At 43.1% G+C, this 22,500-nt stretch overlaps 1 protein-coding gene across 1 annotated transcript in view; it reads left to right on the top strand.

The window, feature by feature from the left end:
• The window catches only part of rps6ka3b (ribosomal protein S6 kinase, polypeptide 3b), a 74,597-nt gene that overhangs the window by 2,996 nt on the left and 49,101 nt on the right, over positions 1 to 22,500 (top strand). The window contains exon 2 of the mRNA XM_083778312.1: positions 6,242 to 6,298. Coding sequence (XP_083634438.1) covers positions 6,242 to 6,298 — 57 coding nt within the window. The remainder of the gene's footprint in view (positions 1 to 6,241; positions 6,299 to 22,500) is intronic.

Below are 22,500 nucleotides of genomic sequence, written 5' to 3'. Positions count from 1 at the left end.
CTGTTAACTGTGAGTGGACGACCCAATTAAGCATTACACTTGTTTACAAGAGGGTCCACCTTGTTCAATTCATCAAAATACGGGTCTAAAACTATTAACGGATGGTAATGTGTGAAATCAAATCAACTGTGCTCACATGTATAGTGTCTGACTGGTTACCCGAGTGATGTAATGATATGATATGATATAGTACTTTATTGTCAGTTCGCATTGTAAGTTTTTAGTAAAATATTATTAGTATAGTATATTATTAGATTAGATGCATCTGCATGAATTTTTTGTAAACTGTTGTTTTTTGTACAGGTAGTTAAACCAGGGACTGGGGTTGCAAATTAGCCTTGGCTATAAACCCTATGTACAACACAACGGTTTCATGCTTTTACAACTTTATACATAGTTTTTTATTGTCTCTGTTAAATAAACGTATATGCCGAGTGGCCGAGTGGCGCGATACGAGCTTGTAGGTCTGCTATTTTTGAAAAAAATCGAAGAACGACTGACATTTTTAGAATCTGATCTCAGGTCACAATGGGTTCGTCAGACCGGCGTGTGTCCAGTGGAAACCTCGTATGAATCTGATCTCAGGTCAGAATGGGTTAAAGCATCAATGACCATCAGCGGGTCACAGTCACTCAGCCTCTGCAGTACTCTAACTGAAAGTGACTGCATGGAGTCCGTTTCATTACCACAATTCACTCGCAAATTCACTTTTGTGTTTACTTTGTTTTTATTCCTTATTACAGGTCAAATCATAGACTGTAAAAAATATGGACAAAGCGTTCCCCGGGTCTAACATGGACGTAAAATGAAGCCTGTTATTCCTGCACTGTAAGTCGCCATCTTTCTAGATCCGTTTGGGCCCAGCTGGCCATTGGCTGGCTCCGTTTGGGCCCAGCTTGCCATTGGCTGGCCCAGACAACGAGGCGGGACTTCCCCCCTTCTTCTCCGTTGGTTTTTATTTTGACTCGAGTGGGTGGGGGATCCCGTTCATAGACTGTAACGGTAGCCACGCCCCTCATAACATACGCGACTTTATGGTCATTTATTTTATAAATGGGACCATAACTTTCCAAAAAGAATATTATGACATTAGAAATGAGACTTTAAACTAGTGACTGGAAGCAGAAAGTATTCATGACCATGTTTATTAAGGTAATACAGTCTAGGTGAAGTTGGGCCCAAATACATCACAACAGGCCATTATATGAACTTTCAGGAGTTTCAGGCTTCACAAAATATCTGTCTGACTGCCCCCCTGGGTCAAATACAGGTAGACAGGCGATACAGTCACAACATTTCTTTTTTTTTTTTTTTTTTCCCTTCTCCCCTGTACCCCTCCCCCCTCCCCCCGTCCAGAGACAGCAGACAGGTGCAAGGATATAGTATATGCGCAAAGTGTATATAGAGAAATGGTAGCACACACACATACGGAATACAAAAACAGAAAACATAAACAAGGGCAATAAAGGTACAAAGACTGTAATAATAAGGAATGTATATAAAAGTAAAAAGTAAAAGTAGATAAAATAAAAATAGAATAAAAATAACCGCCACCAGCAATCTTAATCCCGGGAGGGAGGTATGTTCCGGTCACATCGGCCCCAGTCCCCACTAGGGGGTTAGAACATGGGGTCTAGTTACCGGTGTATTAATCCGTCCCCTAATAAGGGAATGTGAAGTTTTCAACATATGAGATAAACGTAGACCAGGTTCCGTCAAACTTCTCTCGTGAGCCATGGACATTATACCTAATTCTTTCTAGCTTTAGCATAGATAGGACTTCTTGGATCCATTGAGCCACAGAGGGCGGTTTATCTGCCTTCCAGTTATTTAAAATGAGCCTTCGGGCCAGCAGTGAGGCGAAAGCAATCGCACTTCTCAACTGGTCCGAGTAGCTCAGTTCTTTTGGAACCACCTCCAAGATGGCAGTATGTGGGTTGGGACTTAGTGTCAGTTCCCCCATTGATGAGAAACAGTCAAAGACTCCGGACCAAAGGTCTCTCAGTAATGGACAGGACCAAAACATGTGGCCGAGAGATGCTGAAGGATAGTGACATCTTGGGCAGTTGAAACGGGTCGTCGGGTACATCTTGGCTAATTTTTCAGGGGAGTAGTGCAGTCTATGGAATACTTTGAGTTTGAATTGTATCAGGTTTTGTCGTACACAGAATGATGCAGAGTTAATTAAGGAGATACTTGAATTCCAAATTTCCTCTGGAATTTCCACTCCAAGATCTAATTCCCATGCTAATCTGTTATTGTTCCAGGTAGGAGCACAAATGTCCTGTATTGTACTATACAATTTTGAGATTAGTCCCTTAACAGGGGGGTCAATTTTGAGAATTGAGTGTATTAGGTCGTTCTGCGGGGGTATGGGTAGGTGGGGAAATTTAGGCCTGACCTCAAAATTTTAAAAATATATTCTAAATCCTCCAGTTTTCTGAAATAAATATTTTCACGATTTTTCAAAAATAGCAGACCTACAAGCTCTTATGAGCTTGTAGATCTGCTATTTTTCAATATCTAAATTATAACATAATGTTTAAAACACCAAAAGGGTTTCCCGCCCAAAGGTGTGTGTGTGTGTGTGTGTGTGTGTGTGTGTGTGTGTGTGTGTGTGTGTGTGTGTGTGTGTGTGTGTGTGTGTGTGTGTGTGTGTGTGTGTGTGTGTGTGTGTGTGTGTGTGTGTGTGTGTGTGTGTGTGTGTGTGTGTGTCTGCAAGTGTTTAGTCATCGGCGTGAGAGGTATAGTCCACTCCTGTCGGCTTTTCTAGGCCACCACAGGAGAACAAATAAAGCCACACATTGAACAAACTCAGTAGTAAAGTAGTTGTAAATGTGAAACGACATAAAGAGAATGATGCATCTGGATTGGATACACTAGCCTGCAGCTAAATGTTCAATATGCACAGACATACATACACACACATATAAAGGGTTGTCCTACAACGGTTAATGGTGTGGTGGATTAGTGTTTGAATAGCATGGGGATGTGACTGTGAAATCTATAGAGGTAAATAGGCGGATAGACCCTAGGGCCCTTGTGTGTGTGTGTGTGTGTGTGTGTGTGTGTGTGTGTGTCCTTGGTGGCTGTGCGTGTGTGTGAGAGTCCTTGGTGGCTGTGCGTGTGTGTGTGTGTCCTTGGTGGCTGTGTGTGCGCGTGTGTGAGAGTCGAGACTATAAGGGATCGGCTCCATTTGCAACCAAAAGAATATCACCCACACTTTCGCTCATCTTTTTGGTTCTGTCTCACTCTCTGCTTTTAATCACTTTCACTCTTTGCATCATTGTCTTGTTCTGTCTAGGCCTGTCACAGATATTGACATGACACAATCGTCAAAATATAAATTATTTGAAATCATTTGCAACTAGGAAAAGTGTTTCAAAAATGTGTCTTGCAAAAATCCACCTGTTGGTGGCGCTGTAACAGGCCAATGTGAAAAGCGTGTGATATATTCCTCAGCCTAGTAGGAAAGTCTGTGAAAGATTTCACGTAAATTGCACGCTCCGTTCATGATTTGAGGCTTTTGGTTCAATACGGGCTCTCCCCATGCCTTCGGCCTGGTGGAGACAATTATTTTTGCATAATCGTCATAATCGTTTCCATGTTGAAAATGTTTCCTACATTTACCCAAATAGAGGAAATAGCAGATCTACAAGCTCACAGCATGTTGTGCGCTTGTAGATTGGCTATTTCCACTATTTTCCTGCTATTTAGACACATTTTAATACATTCCAAAGAATACAGTTGTTAAATAAACTAGACCTGTGCCTGTCGGCCACCATTCTACTTGGGAACGATGCAAGTTGGGAACCTAGTATCGCCTCGTTGTCATAGCACCTGTTTTAACTGTCTGTCTGTGTCCCTTTTGTGCCCATATGGAGATATCTCTATCTGTCTGTCTGCCTGTGTCTGAAGAGTACTGCAAACTGAAGTGGACTGGTTAAGTAATCAATTGGTAGGTGTGGAGCTGAGGCAGAGGCTGGGGATTCTACAGGCTAGGGGACTTAAGTAGGGCTTCATTGTCCAGATTTAGGTGAAGAGGTGGCCACCTCTTCACCAGAACGGTTGTGTTGATGGCTCTGCTCATAGTCCATCACCATGCTCAGTCATATCTCCTAACCTCCATGGCCAAGTTGACCAACACTCAAATTCGTCCATTGTTTTCCCTCTGCTTTCTCTCTACTGCTGAATATTCTATTCCTTCCTTTATCCTTTTCTGTTTATTTCCTATTCTATTTATTGCAACTATTATAAAGTATACTATAGCCAGCACAACATAACTTCTAGACCTAACTCCTCTGGCTTGTTTGATGAGGTGATGTTCTCCTTAGAAGAGGGAGGGAGATGTCACTACAGAGGATTAGGTTAATTCTTTGTATTCATGTATTGGAAGTTGCCACTATAGTTGCCATTTTAATTCATCTTTTCGAAACAAGATTTCAGTATATTGTGAATGAGTCAGTGTAATAATCAGCCCTCAAGTTCTCAGTCGCATGTTAATTAAGCGAATATAACCTATCTGCAAGCTTTCAATGCGTCGCAGATGGCTATTTTTGGTTCAAGTGGTCAAACTAGCAATATTCTTCTACTAAGCATCTTCCACAAAACCTTTCAAATAAAATAAAAGGTCAATCAGCCTCAATCATTGATTTATTCACCTGGTTGGTAGAACAGCAGGAACAGTATTGCTAAAACATAATTAAATTTTACATATTGTGTGTACTTAATTGTTTAGGAATCAGTCGTGAGATTTTATTTCGCTTTAGTCCAAGCATCTGGTGCCATGTTGTGTACTGTTTATTAATGCACAGCCAGTGTCACACAGCAGGCAGATTAAGTCCTGATTCTTTAATGCAAATGTCATTGTTTATTTATTGTGGCTGTCTATTCCCTATGGAAACACACAAACACAAAGTCTGGATTATATTGTGAACTGCAGTGACACAGTTTGAATGGAAATTATAATAAAGCATTTTAATGGAGGAAAACAGTGATTTCTACAACATTGGTGCCACAAAATGAAAACAAACTAGATAAAGTGCCCCTCGGGGCACAGGTCTCCACCAGGGCAGGTCAGGTTGTGGCCTCCTGGTGGCGCTATAACAGGCCGTTCTGGGAAATGTGGGGCAGAGGTTCATCCTTGGCATCCAGGGAGTGTTTGTACAAACATTTGGCATCGACCGGGTTAACGGTGCCGGAGATTAGCTGTACACAGACGGACGGACACACACGGACGGACACACGGATGGACACACACATGGACGGAGTGCAAAACATACTCTCTCCCCATGCCTTCGGCCTAGTGGAGACAATGATGGTTAATCCTAAAAGCTGGCACGTGACTTAATTCTTGGTGTGAACACTTTTTTTGAACCACAAATGACAAACCTATACAGTATTTCAGACAAATTGATGAAGTTGAGTGGATTCATATTTTTCTCCTTCATAATGGATATGCCACGTTTCATAGTACCACAGTGTTGTTTTCCTATGTATGTATTTCCCAGGTGTTTTTCTATGTTACCCTGAAGAGGCAGTTATCTGCCAAAACGTTGGTTAATGTTTACTCAACGGGCCACCTTCTAGTCTCTTGGAGACTACTATTTTAATATTTAGAAAACCCATAGACACTTGGACATGTCATTGGACAACAAGCTAGCTGTGAGCTTGTATATGGGCTATATTTTCACTACTTTTATGCGACTCTGTCATATGACGAAGTTTAAGTTCACCAATAGCAATTAATTCACAAAATCAACATAAAAATATAGACATTTACATGGTGTCTGCCCAACAGCGATAATATAATGGGGAGAGGGACTTGAACTTGTAATCTTAACATTAGATTCAGGTGTTTGATTTAATTTGATGTGGTTAGTGTGAAAACATGTCAAGGCACGAAGCGGCGTGATACTGCATGACAACAGCCTGTTAGTGAAATCACACAGGCTAATAGTTGTCAAGTTAACGTTCTGCTGGCATCTGATTCGCCTGTCATGTGGAAACCTCATGTGTTCCAAAACTGTTACTTTAGTTTTCAGTATTCAAAAGCGTCAACAATATTTATTTTGTAAAAAGTACTAAAAACACATAGTGTTTGAATATGGAGATAAGAGGTTTCTGCCGGACGGTGGTGTTTTTATTATTATGCATTTATGCATGACACATGTCTCTGTGCTGCAGGATACCCATCATTATTATTATGCATTTATGCGTGACACATGTCTCTGTGCTGCAGGATACCCATCATGTCCTGGAGGATTCTGTGGGTGACGATGACTCCATGCACTGCACCGTAAGTGGATGGATTCATTTCTCTGTCTGTCTGTCTCTCTCTGTCTGTCTGTCTGTTTCTGTCTGCGTGTCTCTCTCTCTGTCTGTCTGTCTCTCTCTTTCTGTCTGTCTGTCTGTCTGTCTGTCTGTCTCTCTCTTTCTGTCTGCGTGTCTCTCTATGTCTGTCTGTCTGTCTCTCTCTCTCTGTCTGTCTGTCTGTCTGTCTGTCTCTCTCTCTTTCTGTCTGTGTGTCTCTCTCTTTCTGTCTGTCTGTCTGTTTCTCTCTCTGTCTGCGTGTCTCTCTCTCTCTCTCTCTCTCTGTCTCTCTGTCTCTCTCTCTCTCTCTCTCTCTCTCTCTCTCTCTCTCTCTCTCTCTCTCTCTCTCTCTCTCTCTCTCAACATCTCTCCCTCTCCCCCGCTGTTCCAACCGTTCCTTACAGACATCATCACCTCAGTCAGTCACTGAGTGGAAGCATTTCGGTTGTTGCAACCTCAGATCTCACTCTGTTGACACTGACAGCAGCTGTGTGTGTGTGTGTGTGAACGCGCCATACAGGGCGTTCCAGCGACCAATGGAGAGATACTATTGATAAGTGAACCCCTGCAGCCATTTGTGTTTTAACACATACCGTATGTGCGTGTACTGTATGCGTGTGGGAGTGGTGTGCTGACATGTGACTGGCACTCACTTGCATAATATTGTTTACAGTGTGTAGACTCACTGTACAGTCTACTGTAATCTTATCTAGTTAACTATGATACTTGGCTACATGTTAAAGTATTAAAACAAGACTTCTGAGAGACATGCGAGTGGTATGTGTCTTGGACAAAATGTGAAGCACAAAAAATTACGTACATTTTATGGAGCCACAATTTTGACGCCCCAGAATGTAGGCCTATTCATTTTTGGGTGGATGTTGCACAAATAATGTGAAATGTGATGCACATGCAAATCATTTGGTTTGAATAATTGATCACAATACGATTATTAATTAATGATGGTGCAAGAACTGACCATACAAATGCTCAGTACTCATGGATTAAAGTTCTCAGTCACCACGACTGATTTCATCGTCCATAAAATCCTAATGGTCTTAGATTTATCATAAAAGCGAAACACAATATTAAAAAAATTATTATGTTTTAGTGATCTTAAATCTTTCACACTTTCACACTTCTCGGACATTTTATTTTGCTTCAATCCATGACGAGTAGTACTACAGTATGTGAGTGTAGTTTGAATGAAATTACAGACTGACCCTTTTTTCCGTTCCCCTTTCTTTTCTGAAAATCATGCCCTTTAAAAAAAAAGAATCATTCATTATGCCAATTCCCTGGTTTCCCAAAATTGGGTAATCATGTCAAGGTCCCCCAAAATGTTGTGTGTGTGTGGCAAGTTAATGTAGCCAGCCGCTAGAGACCCCATAGCCTGCGGATCTGTAACCATGTTTACACCAATACGCTAATAAACAGCATATGGCATATGCTGTTTATTAGCGTATTGGTGTAAACATGGTTACAGACATATTAGCATATTAGCATATGCCATATGCTAATGGTCAATGGTCATTATTAGCATATGCTAATGGTCAATGCAGTGTGCAAGTTCAGATCAATTGCTCAAACCACCGAGGTGAACCATGTGGAACAGAGTGACTGTGACTGACGTTCCGGACCAAGATTAACTTATTTATTATGTAGGATAGGATGTTGTCTTTTGGACAGGGTTGTTCCTCAACCTGGCAACCCGGGGCTAAGGAGCGGTGGGGTTAGGAAGGAGATCTGGCAACTCAATGATTAATGACATAAAAGAGTTGACGGCATCATGTTGTCTCCGCTGGACAAATACAATGCTACGTTGTTCTTAACGAGACAGAGCATACATGCATGCGTGTGACGGCGTGTGTTTGTGTGCTTTCATAACCATGTCTGTCTTTCTCTCTCTCTCTCTCTCTTGTGTGTGTGTGTGCGTGCGTGCGTGCGTGCACAAGCTCTGCCTATTGATTTTTAAATGCAGAGCAGAGGAGATGGCTTATAGATCGGCTGTCTGAGAAGAGCTGAGCAGTCATTATCACTCTCCCCAGAGCCTACCCACACAGTCTCTTTCTCACGCACGCACGCACGCACACAGACACACACACACACACACACACACACACACACACACACACACACACTCCCCAGACAGAGCCGTTCGCACTCCATCATACACACATATATGTATGTAAATGTTATTCACACTCTCACACACAGAGAACATGCTTCTGAACACCTCTGGTTATGTCAAAAATGTGTTGTAACTTGTAAGTGTTAATTGTGAGTCTGAATGTATTCTTAACGCATTAAGATCTGAGACTTGGCAGGTACTCATGGAAAGGCAACAAGACATTTTTCAGATTTTACAGAGGCCAGTTTCGAATTGCAGCCATCCGTAGGTGCCCTTTGAGAGCGGTTTTGAAGGAGTCAAGGGATTCACATGTCTTAATGACTGTTGGTAGGGCGTTCCACATTTTGGTGGCATAGGAGCTACACTCTTTACTGGCACTGAAACACACGCACGCACACACACACGCACACACACACACGCACACACACACACACACACAAACCTGATCCCAGAAAATGGTTTCCAAACAGTGTTTGGGAACATCACAACTCTCCAAGGAGCAGAGAAACATCTGCTACCATCTGCCTGCTTCTCCTGGACGTGTGTGTGTGTGTGTGTGTGTGTGTGTGTGTGTGTGTGTGTGTGTGTGAGGGTGTGTGTGTGTGTGTGTGTGTGTGTGTGTGTGTGTGTGTGTGTGTGTGTGTGTGTGTGTGTGTGTGTGTGTGTGTGTGTGTGTGTGTGTGTGTGTGTGTGTGTGTGTGTGTGTGTGTGTGTGTGTGTGTGTGTTATAGTAAGAGAGGTATCATGTTTGGGCGAAGGATGAGGTCACTTCACTTGTACACCGTGACAGACATTCATTTTGACCCCCTGACTCTTGTCTGCTCACGCACGCATGTGTGTAGGCACGTGCGCACAATGACACACACACACACACACACACACACACACACACACACAGGAAGATGTAGAGGAAGTGCGTAATGTGCATAGACACATATTCTTGGAGAGAATGTTTTTGTACCGTCTCACATGTGCAGTGTGCATGCACAGACACACACGCGCGCGCATGTGCACGTGCTCACAGCAGGGAAAAAACTGCACAAAAACATTCACCCTTGTTTACACAGAGTCGGAAAGAGCGAAAAGAGCAAGCACACCATTGCACTCTTCACTCCTCTTTCATTAAAGGGCCAAGGTACTCCCTGCATCAACATTTAGGCGTGGGACAATAGGAACATTCCATGGCACCAGTATCTTAATTATCTCAAGACATATTTTGCAAACAGCAGAATCTGTCAGCACCACTCTAAACATGTACTGTTCTTGTTAGTAGGCATGAACACAGAAGCACCGGAAGCACATGCAGGAAGTGGAGGGGAGGATCCAAACCGAGTTTTTATGTTCAATCAATGCCAAAAACACAATTGAAATCGTATTTTTGCGACAATTAATCGTCAACTTAAATTTGTAATGGTGACAGCAGCCCTATACATATTTATTTTCTTTCACCTTTATTTATTCAGGGAAGTCAATTGAGAGCCAGCTGTCTTTTACAGTGACGCCCTGAGTGATTACAGTAAACATTTCAAACACAAATACATTACATGCCCTACTGTACCATCATACACACATCTCTCACTGGCTTATTTCCTCCCCTGAATCTCTTCGCTCTGCCAGACTAATGGCCCTCTGATTGGTCCAAGTGATGTGCTGTGTCTGTGTCGTTGCATATTGATAAAGCACTCAGACAGTGTTGCCATTTCTGCTTAATATAAGCGACTTTGGGCTTGTTTTTCTGTAAGTATAGTCGCTTAATGTAATATTGCGCGTTGCGTTTTTTTAGGATCGTTTCCAAAGTGTAGTTGCCCCCCCCCCCCATCTAAACATATTTTGCGCCAGGGACCCCACACCAGATTTGTGTTGTTAAAGTGTTTCAAAATAATATTCAAAATGTTTAACCTTTTTTTCTTTTTGATTTTCTTTTGAAAATAGCAGCTCTACAAGCTCATCATAACGCGTGCATACAGGTGCTCATGTAGCATAATAATAGTCGCTTCGTTTTGAGCTTGTTGTCGCAGAGACGCAGACCTGGTTGCTTATTTCTCTCGCAGAAGCTGGCAACACTACACTCAGCCCGAAACCAAAACATGAACTCCTCCTTGGCTGGCCGCCCATTACCACCACGTCATCCTCTCCACCGTGGCTGTCACTCCCGGACTCAAACCGGTGATTTACCGAACCAACCAGCCAAATTGCTGCCTTTTTATATAATGGCAGCATATAAAAGGCAGCAATTTGGCTGGTTGGTTCAACGGTAAATCACAGATTATCCAAATAGGGACAGAAGGGACAGAGTGTCCTCTACTTCCAATAGTTTCAGAGAAGGATAGATGGGTGCACAGCAGGCTCTCAGGAAATTGCTTTTAGGCTTCAAAGTTGCACAAAATAATCTAAATATACAAAGAAATGACTGACATTTAAAGGTTTTATGACATTCATTTTCATTTCTTTTTCTTTTTCTTTTTTCTTTTAGGTTTTATGACCTCAATTACACCCAAAAAACCTGAACTTTGAACATTCAGTGGATTTTCTGTGGTCTGAAGTTTTCTTTGGGGTTTTTTGGGCCTTTTGAGCTACAATGAAAACAGGCAACACAGTGAAACAGTGACATCTGCTGGCAAATCCCATTGACATATATGGGATTTGCAGTAAGTGATGTCACTTACTGCCGGCAAATCAGAGCACCTGTTTGAGCCAGAAAACCCCAGATCACAGAAAATCTACTGAATGTTAAAAGTTCATGTTTTTTGGGTGCAATTGAGATTAGAAAACCTAAAGAAAAACAAGAACAATTCCAAAACCTTTTTTTAATGTCACAATCCCTTTAATAACGTTTTACTTAAAAAACAAATAGTGGAAAATAGCCGATCTGCCCGTCCACTATTTTAGTTTGAAACTGTATGCAAATTTTTCAACATGGAAATGATTATGACAATTGGGTCAAGATAATTAACCTGACTCTGCCAGATGAGGGCGGTATTGGGTAACCATGTTTCCCAACACAGCAATCATCTGGGATCTCTCATGCCGTTGAGCTGACAAAAATCCGTTCCGTACCGGACCAATCAGCGTGAGCTAAGGGCGGGATATGTGCGAAACCGGACGTGAAGCTATATAGACACGTCAATATGATTGGTTGTGTTTGCACGCCCACACGGTGATAGACAGACGGTCCCATCCAATCATCTACCAAGTATCTTGAAAAAAGGAACAGCCCCGTCATCGAATTTGCTTCCGCGATCCCAGATCCCAATAAGCTGTGAAACAAATTTGTGTAGCAAGCTTCTTGGATCTGGCAGCGTCAGGTTACAAGATAATTGCCATTATCTCAAATAATTGCGATTCAGATGATTTTTAAATCATTATGATGGGTCTAGCTGCCATTTTATCACGCCCGGGATATTGAATGACATGTTCCCACAAGCTACGGCGATCCCCCCATGATGTGGTTATACGCCAGCGGGTTTAAGTACAAAGAAATGTCAATGTCCGTCACGTTTTTTCTGGCTTTATTTGTGGGGGTAGGGTGTTTGTTTTGAGCCAGTGGGCCCATTCTCACACCTCCTATATGAGCACAAATAACCCATTCTGACCTGAGATCAGATTCTAAAAATGTCCATTACATCCTGACAGTTTCATTATTAACCCATTCTGACCTGAGATCAGATTCTAAAAGTGTCTTCGATTTTTCAAAAATAGCAGACCTACAAGCTCGTATCGCGCCACTCGGTGGCGCGATATGAGCTTGTAGATCTGCTATTTTTAAATAGCTAAAGCATAACATGATGCAACACTGGTTAGGGCAGTGAAGAAGTTCACACTCACGCGAGGATTATCCCTAATTATAATTCACCTACCGTGATTACATTTGAGAGGTTTTTTTATATCACAATAAAAGATTAAATTTGTTCTATCCCTATGTTTACCCCTCTGCTCCGCTGGGTGAGTCAGTGTGGAAGAATTTGGCACAAATACGCCACTGATTAATTTCCTCACAGATGGTTCAAAGAAATAAGGTTTTGCCCAAACACATGTAACACATGTAACAGACAACAAACACATGTAACACATGTAACAGACAACAAACACAACAAACACATGTAACAGACAACAAACACAACAAACACATGTAACACATGTAACACATGTAACACATGTAACACATGTAACACATGTAACAGACAACAAACACAACAAACACAACAAACACATGTAACAGACAACAAACACAACAAACACATGTAACAGACAACAAACACATGTAACAGACAACAAACACAACAAACACATGTAACAGACAACAAACACATGTAACAGACAACAAACACATGTAACAGACAACAAACACAACAAACACATGTAACAGACAACAAACACATGTAACAGACAACAAACACATGTAACAGACAACAAACACATGTAACAGACAACAAACACATGTAACAGACAACAAACACAACAAACACATGTAACAGACAACAAACACATGTAACAGACAACAAACACATGTAACAGACAACAAACACATGTAACAGACAACAAACACAACAAACACATGTAACAGACAACAAACACATGTAACAGACAACAAACACATGTAACAGACAACAAACACAACAAACACATGTAACAGACAACAAACACATGTAACAGACAACAAACACATGTAACAGACAACAAACACAACAAACACATGTAACAGACAACAAACACATGTAACAGACAACAAACACATGTAACAGACAACAAACACAACAAACACATGTAACAGACAACAAACACAACAAACACATGTAACAGATGATCATCAGCAACATGAAGTGTTCCTTTTCTCTGGGCTTAATATCATAATAGGTGAACATTTGGTAAAACAAATAAAATGGCAGTTCTGGTTAAATTAGTTAAAATAGCAGATCTACAAGCTCACAGCATGTCACTTTGTGCCGCGCTATGAGCTTGTAGATCTGCAACTTTTTAAAAATCTTGAAAATCTTTGAATATATATATTTTTTTTACTCAGTTATTTGCTTCTGGTTCTGGTCTGGGGGGGGGTGTCCTGTCCTGTCCTGCGGCCAAATATATATACTTGTAGAATTGGCCTAAGGTCTTACCGTCTTAATGGGTTAAGACAGTGGTTAAAACTAACAGTAGGACAAGTATTAAACAGTTGGTTTAAACACGTAACCCGCATTTTAATCAAATACCCTACGCTGCCGAGATTGTTGTATTACCTTTAGAGCATACGCTGAATTATTTGGGCTTTTAATCCGTGAAAATCCAGCGAAAAAAGGTTCCTCGGTTTGTTATGATCCGATCGCACCATCCATGAGGCGTTGTACCCCATTCATTTGCATTGGCCTCAATTTCCCAGAAGCCCTAGCAGCCCACAGCATGTGACGATTTCCGGTTTCGTCATCAAAACGAAACCATCTAGTCTCTATCTCCGCGGCAAAGACAGAGTTTATTTTTATTTATTACAATACGGCGGATTAAACACATAAAACAAAAGGCGGGAATGTCGTTTATAGCAACGACAGTAACCTGGATTAAACTATTCCTGGCAGCTAAACTGGCAACTGTGCATCTCAAATGAGTCATTGGGCATCTTCTGTGACCAAAGACACTTAATATGGCCGTTGGTGACCACACTTGCAAAGTTGCAACACTTCCTTGTTTATTTGTCTGTGCTGTAATCGTGGCTGCCACTGAAGGGTTTTATAGACGGTCTTCTCGTTTACAAACATTACTGGGTGAGTTTGTATTTTCCGGGGGCAAAACTATTTCCCCAGTAAGCCCAAGGAAGAATCTCGTCTCGTCCCGGCACTATAACAGCCTACTTCACTATAACACTATAACAGCCTACTTCACTATAACACTATAACAGCCTACTTCACTATAACACTATAACAGCCTACTTCACTATAACACTATAACAGCCTACTTCACTATAACACTATAACAGCCTACTTCACTATAACACTATAACAGCCTACTTCACATTTTGGCAAATAACTCTTGGTCGGTCATGCTATAAAAATATTTCCCTGCCCTGGATTCCGTGGATCATGATTCAACTCCGGCCATTTGTGCCGCACTAGATTCTTTTTTTTTTTACACATGATGTTTTGCCACTACTCCTATACAGATTTTGTCCAAAACTCACACAATTCGTTCCACATTATCTCTAGGGTCATGTGATCAAGGTCTATCAGTCAGATGTTTCTGATTCGATTCCAGTTAGGTTAGGTGTTAGGTTTGATGTTGTGAAGCGATACGGTGTGAGCTTGTAGATCTACTATTTTCACGAGGTCCCGACTCCCGGGTAAACGTCTAATTTCTCTTGGGTCTTGAGCTAAACAGTTTGGGAACCAGTGGTGTAGACTGTAGACTAGAGGGCCACTATCGTGTTTGGTTTGATGTTGTCTGATCATGTTATGGACAGTTCAGAAACCTGCCTAAACCATAACCAATGACATTGTCGAGGGGGATTCCAAGCCAATAGAAATTGCAACCTCTCGCTTCCTGGAAAGTTAGCATGTTGTAAACTTTCTATTGTTTGTTTTGAAATAATAAGCAAGCCTGCCTAAGGATATGACGTAACTCAGTGGTTTTCAACCCTTTTCACATCAAGGTCCATTATTTATTCAGCATTTGAGCCACAGAACACTTATTTGTTGAGATGTAGCCTCTTAGACCTAAGAATCATTTGTTGTCGTTGGATAAGATTTTGTCCACAATTCCATGCTGTATTGATGTTGCACCATTAGGAGAGACAACAACAAACAATCAAAAATAACAATTCTTCTAACATTGTCTATTTTGTGTAGACTTATTGCAAATTAACAATTTGGCTTTTATTTGAGAAGACGTGTGTGGACGTCCTGGGCATTAGTGTTATAATGCAGAATGTTTAACAAAAATGTAATTAACCCATTTTGGGCAGGAACCCCATTTGGTGTTTTAAACATTATGTTATAATTTAGCTATTGGAAAATAGCAGACCTACAAGCTCGTAGCGCGCCGCTACATGCTTGTAGGTCTGCTATTTTTGAAAATATGGCGCAAATCTTTGAATATATATTCTTTCAAAGTGAATGTTTTTGACTCATTTAGCTGGGCGGCGGTGGCTCAGGGGTAGAGTGCCTGGATGGTAACCGTAAGGTTGCCAGTTCGAACCCGGGCTCCCCCAGAGTTACTGTCGAAGTGTCCTTGAGCAAGACACTGAACCCCTAATTGCTCCCGATGTGCTAGTTGGTGCCTTGCATGGTTTCCGCTGCCATCGGTGTATGAATGTGTGTGTGAATGGGTGAATGTAATGCACAATCTCTGTAAAGCGCCTTGGATAAAGGCGCTATATAAATGCACCATTTACCATAGCTGGGGACCACATGGAACCCCTTCAAGACAATAACCTAACCCTAACCCTAACCCTGGGGACCACATGGAACCCCTTCAAGTAGCCCATTGACAAAGCTCGAAATGCTTCGTGACTCGCTTTGAGCTTGTGGATCTGCTACTGTACTTGTGATGCGTTTGTGTGACACTGTAGTATGAACAACAACAAAAAACGAAGCGAAAAAAGAAATAAACGCAAAAAGGTAGAATATGGACATTTTCGGCATGCCTGAGAACAATAGTTATTATTTGTGTGTACTGTATGTCTGAACTGTACAATTTGTATGTGCCTCGGACGGTCAGAGTATCCTTGCGGCGCCCTCTTTTGCCCACATAGACAGACTGCAACTGCTGTGTGTGCGTGTGTGTGTGTGGGACTGTGTGTGTGTGTGTGTGTGTGGGACTGTGTGTGTGTGTGTGACTGTGTGTGACTGGGTGTGTGTGTGTGTGTGTTGCACTGGCTGGCAGATGGTATTTAATCTTGTATGGCCATCTGGACTGACTTTCTCCGGTGACTTTAACCGCCCACACACACACACACACACACACACACACACACACACACACACATACCAGTCCACCCTCTGTTATTCAGAGCACTCAGGTGTGTGTGAGTGTGTGGGAAAGTGCAGTAGAGTAGAGACAATAACATTCCCTCTAATAACTCATCCACCTACCGTACTGTTCTGGCACTATGATTTGATTTCTGTTGCCATGCTGTTTTTTAAACGGTCATAATCTCTGCACTGGTACACAAAACAGACTCGAAGACTATTACACACTAGAATTTCGCGGCCGCTATGCGGCCGCTCATCCCAGAGTTACTTTGCTGCGCGCTATGGGAAGAAGGAAATTGCGGGAGTTGACTCCACATGTAGTAACGGATGGGTTATTAGTTATTATTATGTGTCCTTATTAGTGTAGTGTAGTGTAGTCAACACGTTAACAACCAGGTCTATTTTCATAGACCTGGTTGCTTGTTTCCCTCTCAGTCAATGTGGCAACCCTGGTCAATGCCGTGTTGACTGTTCTGTATGATGATTTAGCTTAGCACACAACAGCTAGGAGGATGCAGCAGGCTGATGCCGTCATGTTTAACAGTATTTTGCGCAATTTATGTCCCCGAATTTATGGATATGGACTTATGGCTCCTCTTTCTTTAGTAGAAGTAGAAATTTAACGTGTTGCTGACTGTTAACCTCCCTCTCACACGCGCGCACACACACACACACACACACACACACAGCTGACCGACATCAGCTGTTCATTTATCTCCTTATTCATACACGCTTTGAGCTGAGAGAAGCTATAAAGCGCCTTTTAAATATGACAATGCTGTATATATATCAGCTGCACAGTTCAGGCAAGTGTCTGTGGCATATTTAACTGTAACAAAATAAGTTTGACAGCTTAAATCCGCGCGGCAGTGTTGTGTGTGTGTGGGAGGGACACGGGGTAGTGTTGTGTGTGTGTGTGCGTGCAATCAGAAGTACTGGCAGTAGCGAAATAACAAACGCGATCTGTCTAATCGTAGTAGTTAGGAACAAACCAAGTAGTTTCTAAGCCCAATGTTAATGTAACTAAGACATTCGCTGAGCGAGCTATATTTTAAATTCAGAGATTTAGAAGGAATAAGCTAAATGGTGAGGCGACTATCCGTGAGGTAAGGTTTCTCTGCGGAGTGCGGAGACGCCGGAGAGGGTGATCCATAGGGGAGATCACATTACAGCAGCCAAAGAGGGTGGGGGGGGGGGGGGGGGGGTTGCGAACTGTTTTCATGCGCACATCTTTTCATTGGCTAGTTGCGCACATCTTTTCATTGGCTAGTTCGCTTGCGCCACGTGACAACTTCTCACTTGTTTGATTGATTGATTGAAATATTTATTAACAGTTTGTAGAATTTACAGTACATTTTAAGCACAAACTCAATACAAAGACTGTCAACTGTGAGTGGACGACCCAATTAAGCATTACACTTGTTTACAACAGGGTCCACATTGTTCAATTCATCAAAACATTTAAAGACATACAACCATTTAGAGACATACAAATAGACATTTCTATGTAGTTAAAGAACAACAGGAATTCATCATATGGGAAGCAAAAAAGGGAAAATATACAAGCACTTGGAAAATATACAATATACAGTGAGGGAAATGGGGTGGGGGGGTGGGGGGGATTCAGATTTTACAGAGGCCAGTTTCGAATTGCAGCCATCCGTAGGTGCCCTTTGAGAGCGGTTTTGAAGGAGTCAAGGGATTCACATGTCTTAATGACTGTTGGTAGGGCGTTCCACATTTTGGTGGCATAGGAGCGAAAAGAATTTAGTCCCTTGTTTGTGCCGAATCTGGGTTGTACATGGTTTGTTGCACTCCCTCTGGTGTTGTGGGTGTGGACTTCGTTTACATTAAGGAAGTATTTAGACAGGTACATGGGTATCTTGGTGGTGTATCGAATCTTGTGGACCAGACCCATTGCAAGATGCTGTACTCTGTCGACGACCCTAAGCCATCCCAGCCTGTCAAAGTGGGCAGGGGTGAGGTGGGTTCGGGGGGTGAGGCCAAGTAGGAGCCTGACCAGTTTGTTTTGGGAGGTCTGGAGCCTTGTTTTAAGGGCCTTTGAGGTGCTGTGGTACCAAGAGGTGGATGCATAGTCAAAGAAACCTTGTACGAGGGCTCCTGTTAAGGTCTTCAAGGTGTTTTTGCTGACCAGTGAGGAGATCCTGTAAAGGAATCTTGTTCTTTGATTGACTTTTTTGATTACGTTGGTGGCCATTTTATCACCGGAAAGATTAGCCTCCAGGATGGAACCTAGGTAGGTAATTTTATCTTTTCGTGTGATAATATTGTCACCCACTCTAACCAAGAAGCCATCTGCCTTGCTGAGTTTACTATTTGATCCGAAGAGGATGGATTCAGTTTTTCCCAGGTGTAAGGATAGTTTGTTATCAGCGAGCCAGGTGCAGATTCTACCGAGTTCAGAGCTGAGGGTCTTTTCAACCTGCAGTTTGTTCCTGTCCGAGACCAGCAGTGCTGAGTCATCTGCGAACAGGAACAAGTTGCAGTCACAAGCTGAAGTCATGTCGTTAACATAAATTAGGAACAGTAAAGGCCCTAGTATGCTTCCTTGTGGGACACCACAGCTCACTGGGAGGGGAGGGGACAGTGTTCCGTTTACCTCCACCATCTGTTCTCTCCCCTCCAGGTAGGATTGCATCCAGCTCACTGATGTGCTATCAAAACCAATAGCTTTAAGCTTGTTAACCAGTATGGAGTGGTTCACGGTGTCAAAAGCCTTTTGGAGGTCCAGCATGACCATGCCGCAGTATTTTCCAGCATCCACCTCGTGTTTGATGTGATCGCTCAAATAGAGGAGGCATGTGTCAGTGGAGTGGGATGTTCTGAAACCAGATTGGAACTCGTACAGCAATTTATTAGTGGCAAGATACTTTTCAACCTGTTCATAGACTATTTTTTCCATCACTTTCGAGATAGAGCTTAGAATAGAAATAGGGCGGTAGTTGCCGGGTTCTAATTTACTCCCTTTTTTGTACAAGGGGGTTACTTTGGCCAGTTTAAAATCTTGGGGGACCTGTCCCTGTTTGATGTTAATATAGATGTAATAAGCTCTATGCACGGCAGCCTTTTTGGAAAGAAATGGGGCTTCACACAGGTGTTACCACTTAACGGTGAACTAATTTAAGGCTCTGTTTCAATTAGTGTAGTAGCACATTGGTTTCTTGAACTTTTACATCTCAAGGCTCCCCATAACTTTGAGAGTTTCAGACCTGTAAGGGTCCCTTTGGAACCCCCTCAAGGAACCCTACGAGTCCTAGATTATGCTTAAATGACACACTGGTATCGGATCGGTGCTCTGTATCGACCAATACGCAAGGCTCGGAATCTGTATCCAGAAGGAAAAAAATGTATCAGTAGTCAGTACACCTCCACACCGAGACCCACTGGTGTATCCATCCATCTTCAACCGCTTATCCAGATATCCGTCATGACACACACTTTATCAACATAGGTGAGAGTAGGAACGAAGATCTCTGGGTATATTTGGAGAGCTTTGCCTTCTGGCTCAGCTCTCTTCTTGTCACAACAGAGCTTTGCCTTCTGGCTCAGCTCTCTTCTTGTCACAACAGTGCAGTACGTCGACTGGCTCCTGCTGCTCCAATTCTCCTCATTTGTGAACATTTGCAATATCGGCACCCTGACTCTGTTTGACCAGAATAGAACAGAGCCTTCATTAGTATAATTGGTAAGACCTGTGAAGGAAGTAAGGAACGCTCAAATTGTTTCCAATAAGGCTGCTGTGCATAGAGCCTATTAAAGAAATGGACAGCCTACTGATCATTCCTTCAAAGTTTCAAGGGTCTAGTTATCTGTCTAACAAACAAAACACACAGGATCGACCATAGATATTAATGTAAAATAGATGCCTCATTGGCCGCTGCGGTTCATCGGAGCGGTGTGTCTTCAACGAAGGCACAAGTGCGGAAGGCACACTGCGTCACTTCCACACAAGTGACTACTGGCCAATCACAGCGCGTCTTTCCCGAGACTTATCAATTCAATTCAATCCAATGCCATCTTTATTGGCATGAGATTGGCCTACCGTCTGATTGGCCTATACCGAACGTCCCCTCCCGTGACGCTTCGCAAGGAATCTCGGGAAAACCTGCCTCCATGTATAGCCTGCAAGAGAGACACATGCCCCAGAGTCGAAGGAGGCGTCTATCCTTTTCATGTCTACGCGATCGACTATATACCCTTTGTTTGTAAAGGCAAAGTGTGTGACAGTATGTTTGCTGTTTGTGGTTACATATTTATTGTACTGTGTGTGTGTGTGTGTGTGTGTGTGTGTGTGTGTGTGTGTGTGTGTGTGTGTGTGTGTGTGTGTGTGTGTGTGTGTGTGTGTGTGTGTGTGTGTGTGTGTGTGTGTGTGTGTGTGTGTGTGCGCGCGCGCGTGCGTGTGCGTGTGCACATGCGTGGGATCAGGACATTTTTGGTGGGGGCCCTAACCACTAAAATGGAATCCACATCTGCTCTCTACCCTGGATGGCTAGAATGAGACCCAGGGAGGAAATATTGATTAATAGAGAGAGACAGAGAGAGCGGGGGAGGGAGGGAGGAAGTAGAGAGGGGGGGTGTGCTTGTGAGAGAGGTGGGTAACAGAGCCTGGAGGAAGAGAGAGATCAGCTTTAATTTCCTCCCCTATTTTAGCTTTGTCACAGTGAGTTAGTAGATTCCTCTGTGCTAATGGCCACACACTGAAATCCTCAGTATTAATTGACCCAAACGGACCTGTCTCTGCGTTCAGTTAACAGTGTTTTACTACGTATGTAGGAGGGGCAATGGACACGCCCACTTCAGGTGTCAGGGGTTCGTTTGTGCTGTGGGTGCAATGGTTCAGCTAGCCCACTGTCCGTACGCCAAACAGACAGACAGACAATGGTTCAGCTAGCCCACTGTCCGTACACCAAACAGACAGACAGACAATGGTTCAGCTAGCCCACTGTCCGTACACCAAACAGACAGACAGACAATGGTTCAGCTAGCCCACTGTCCGTACACCAAACAGACAGACAGACAATGGTTCAGCTAGCCCACTGTCCGTACGCCAAACAGACAGACAGACAATGGTTCAGCTAGCCCACTGTCCGTACACCAAACAGACAGACAGACAATGGTTCAGCTAGCCCACTGTCCGTACACCAAACAGACAGACAGACAATGGTTCAGCTAGCCCACTGTCCGTACGCCAAACAGACAGACAGACAATGGTTCAGCTAGCCCACTGTCCGTACACCAAACAGACAGACGGACAATGGTTCAGCTAGCCCACTGTCCGTACGCCAAACAGACAGACAGACAGACATGCAGATATCCACACATGGACAGTCATTGGATCGGTTAGGCACCGCTCCAAAAGCCCACCTGGGTCTGTTGTCAGAGTACACATTGTACCCATCTGTTTCTGTGTCCCATTTATTCCCCTTTAAAGGTATCCTGCTGGAATCAATAGCATTTTCGGGTTTCTGATCTAGTCGGAGCGGAAATAACTTGACATCATCACGTGACTGGAACCAATGACCGGAACCACCGCTGCCATGCATCTCCAAAATTATTAACCTAGTTTAAAACGTTGCGTGCACACACACACACACACTAACACAAAGTAAAAACGTGCATGCGTGCGTGTGTGTGTGTGTGTGGCGACAACAGTGCCGGGGTCTGGACCCGGTGTGAGCAGCAAGGCATTGTGGGATTGGCATTGTGAGGTCATGGGGTGATGATGTAATCTGTGTAACCGGGCGCCACTTTTCCTGAACACTGTCTCTCTCTCTCTCTCTTTCCGTCTCCCTCTCCCCAGGAACAAGCATATATATATGACAGTGACCACTTTCAGCCAGTGCTCTCTCTCTCTCTCTTTCTCTCTTTCTCTCTCCCCTATTTTCACGCACGCACGCACGCACGCACACACACACACACACACACACACACGTACACAGAGAGAGAGAGAGCGGGAGATTCCCCGGGTCTCAAAGTCATAGAGAAGCAGGGAGAGAGGAGGAAAGGGGGAGGGGGGGGGGGCATGGTGGATGTGGTGGTTTGGGGTCAGGGAGTTTCCCTCAGTGTAGAGAGGAAGGGAAAAGA

This window comes from Protomyctophum parallelum (assembly GCF_964188405.1).
Source record: "Protomyctophum parallelum genome assembly, chromosome: 12".
NCBI lineage: Eukaryota > Metazoa > Chordata > Actinopteri > Myctophiformes > Myctophidae > Protomyctophum > Protomyctophum parallelum.
The sequence above is the reverse complement of the archived record's forward strand: the minus strand, read 5'-3'. Positions and strand labels throughout refer to the sequence as shown.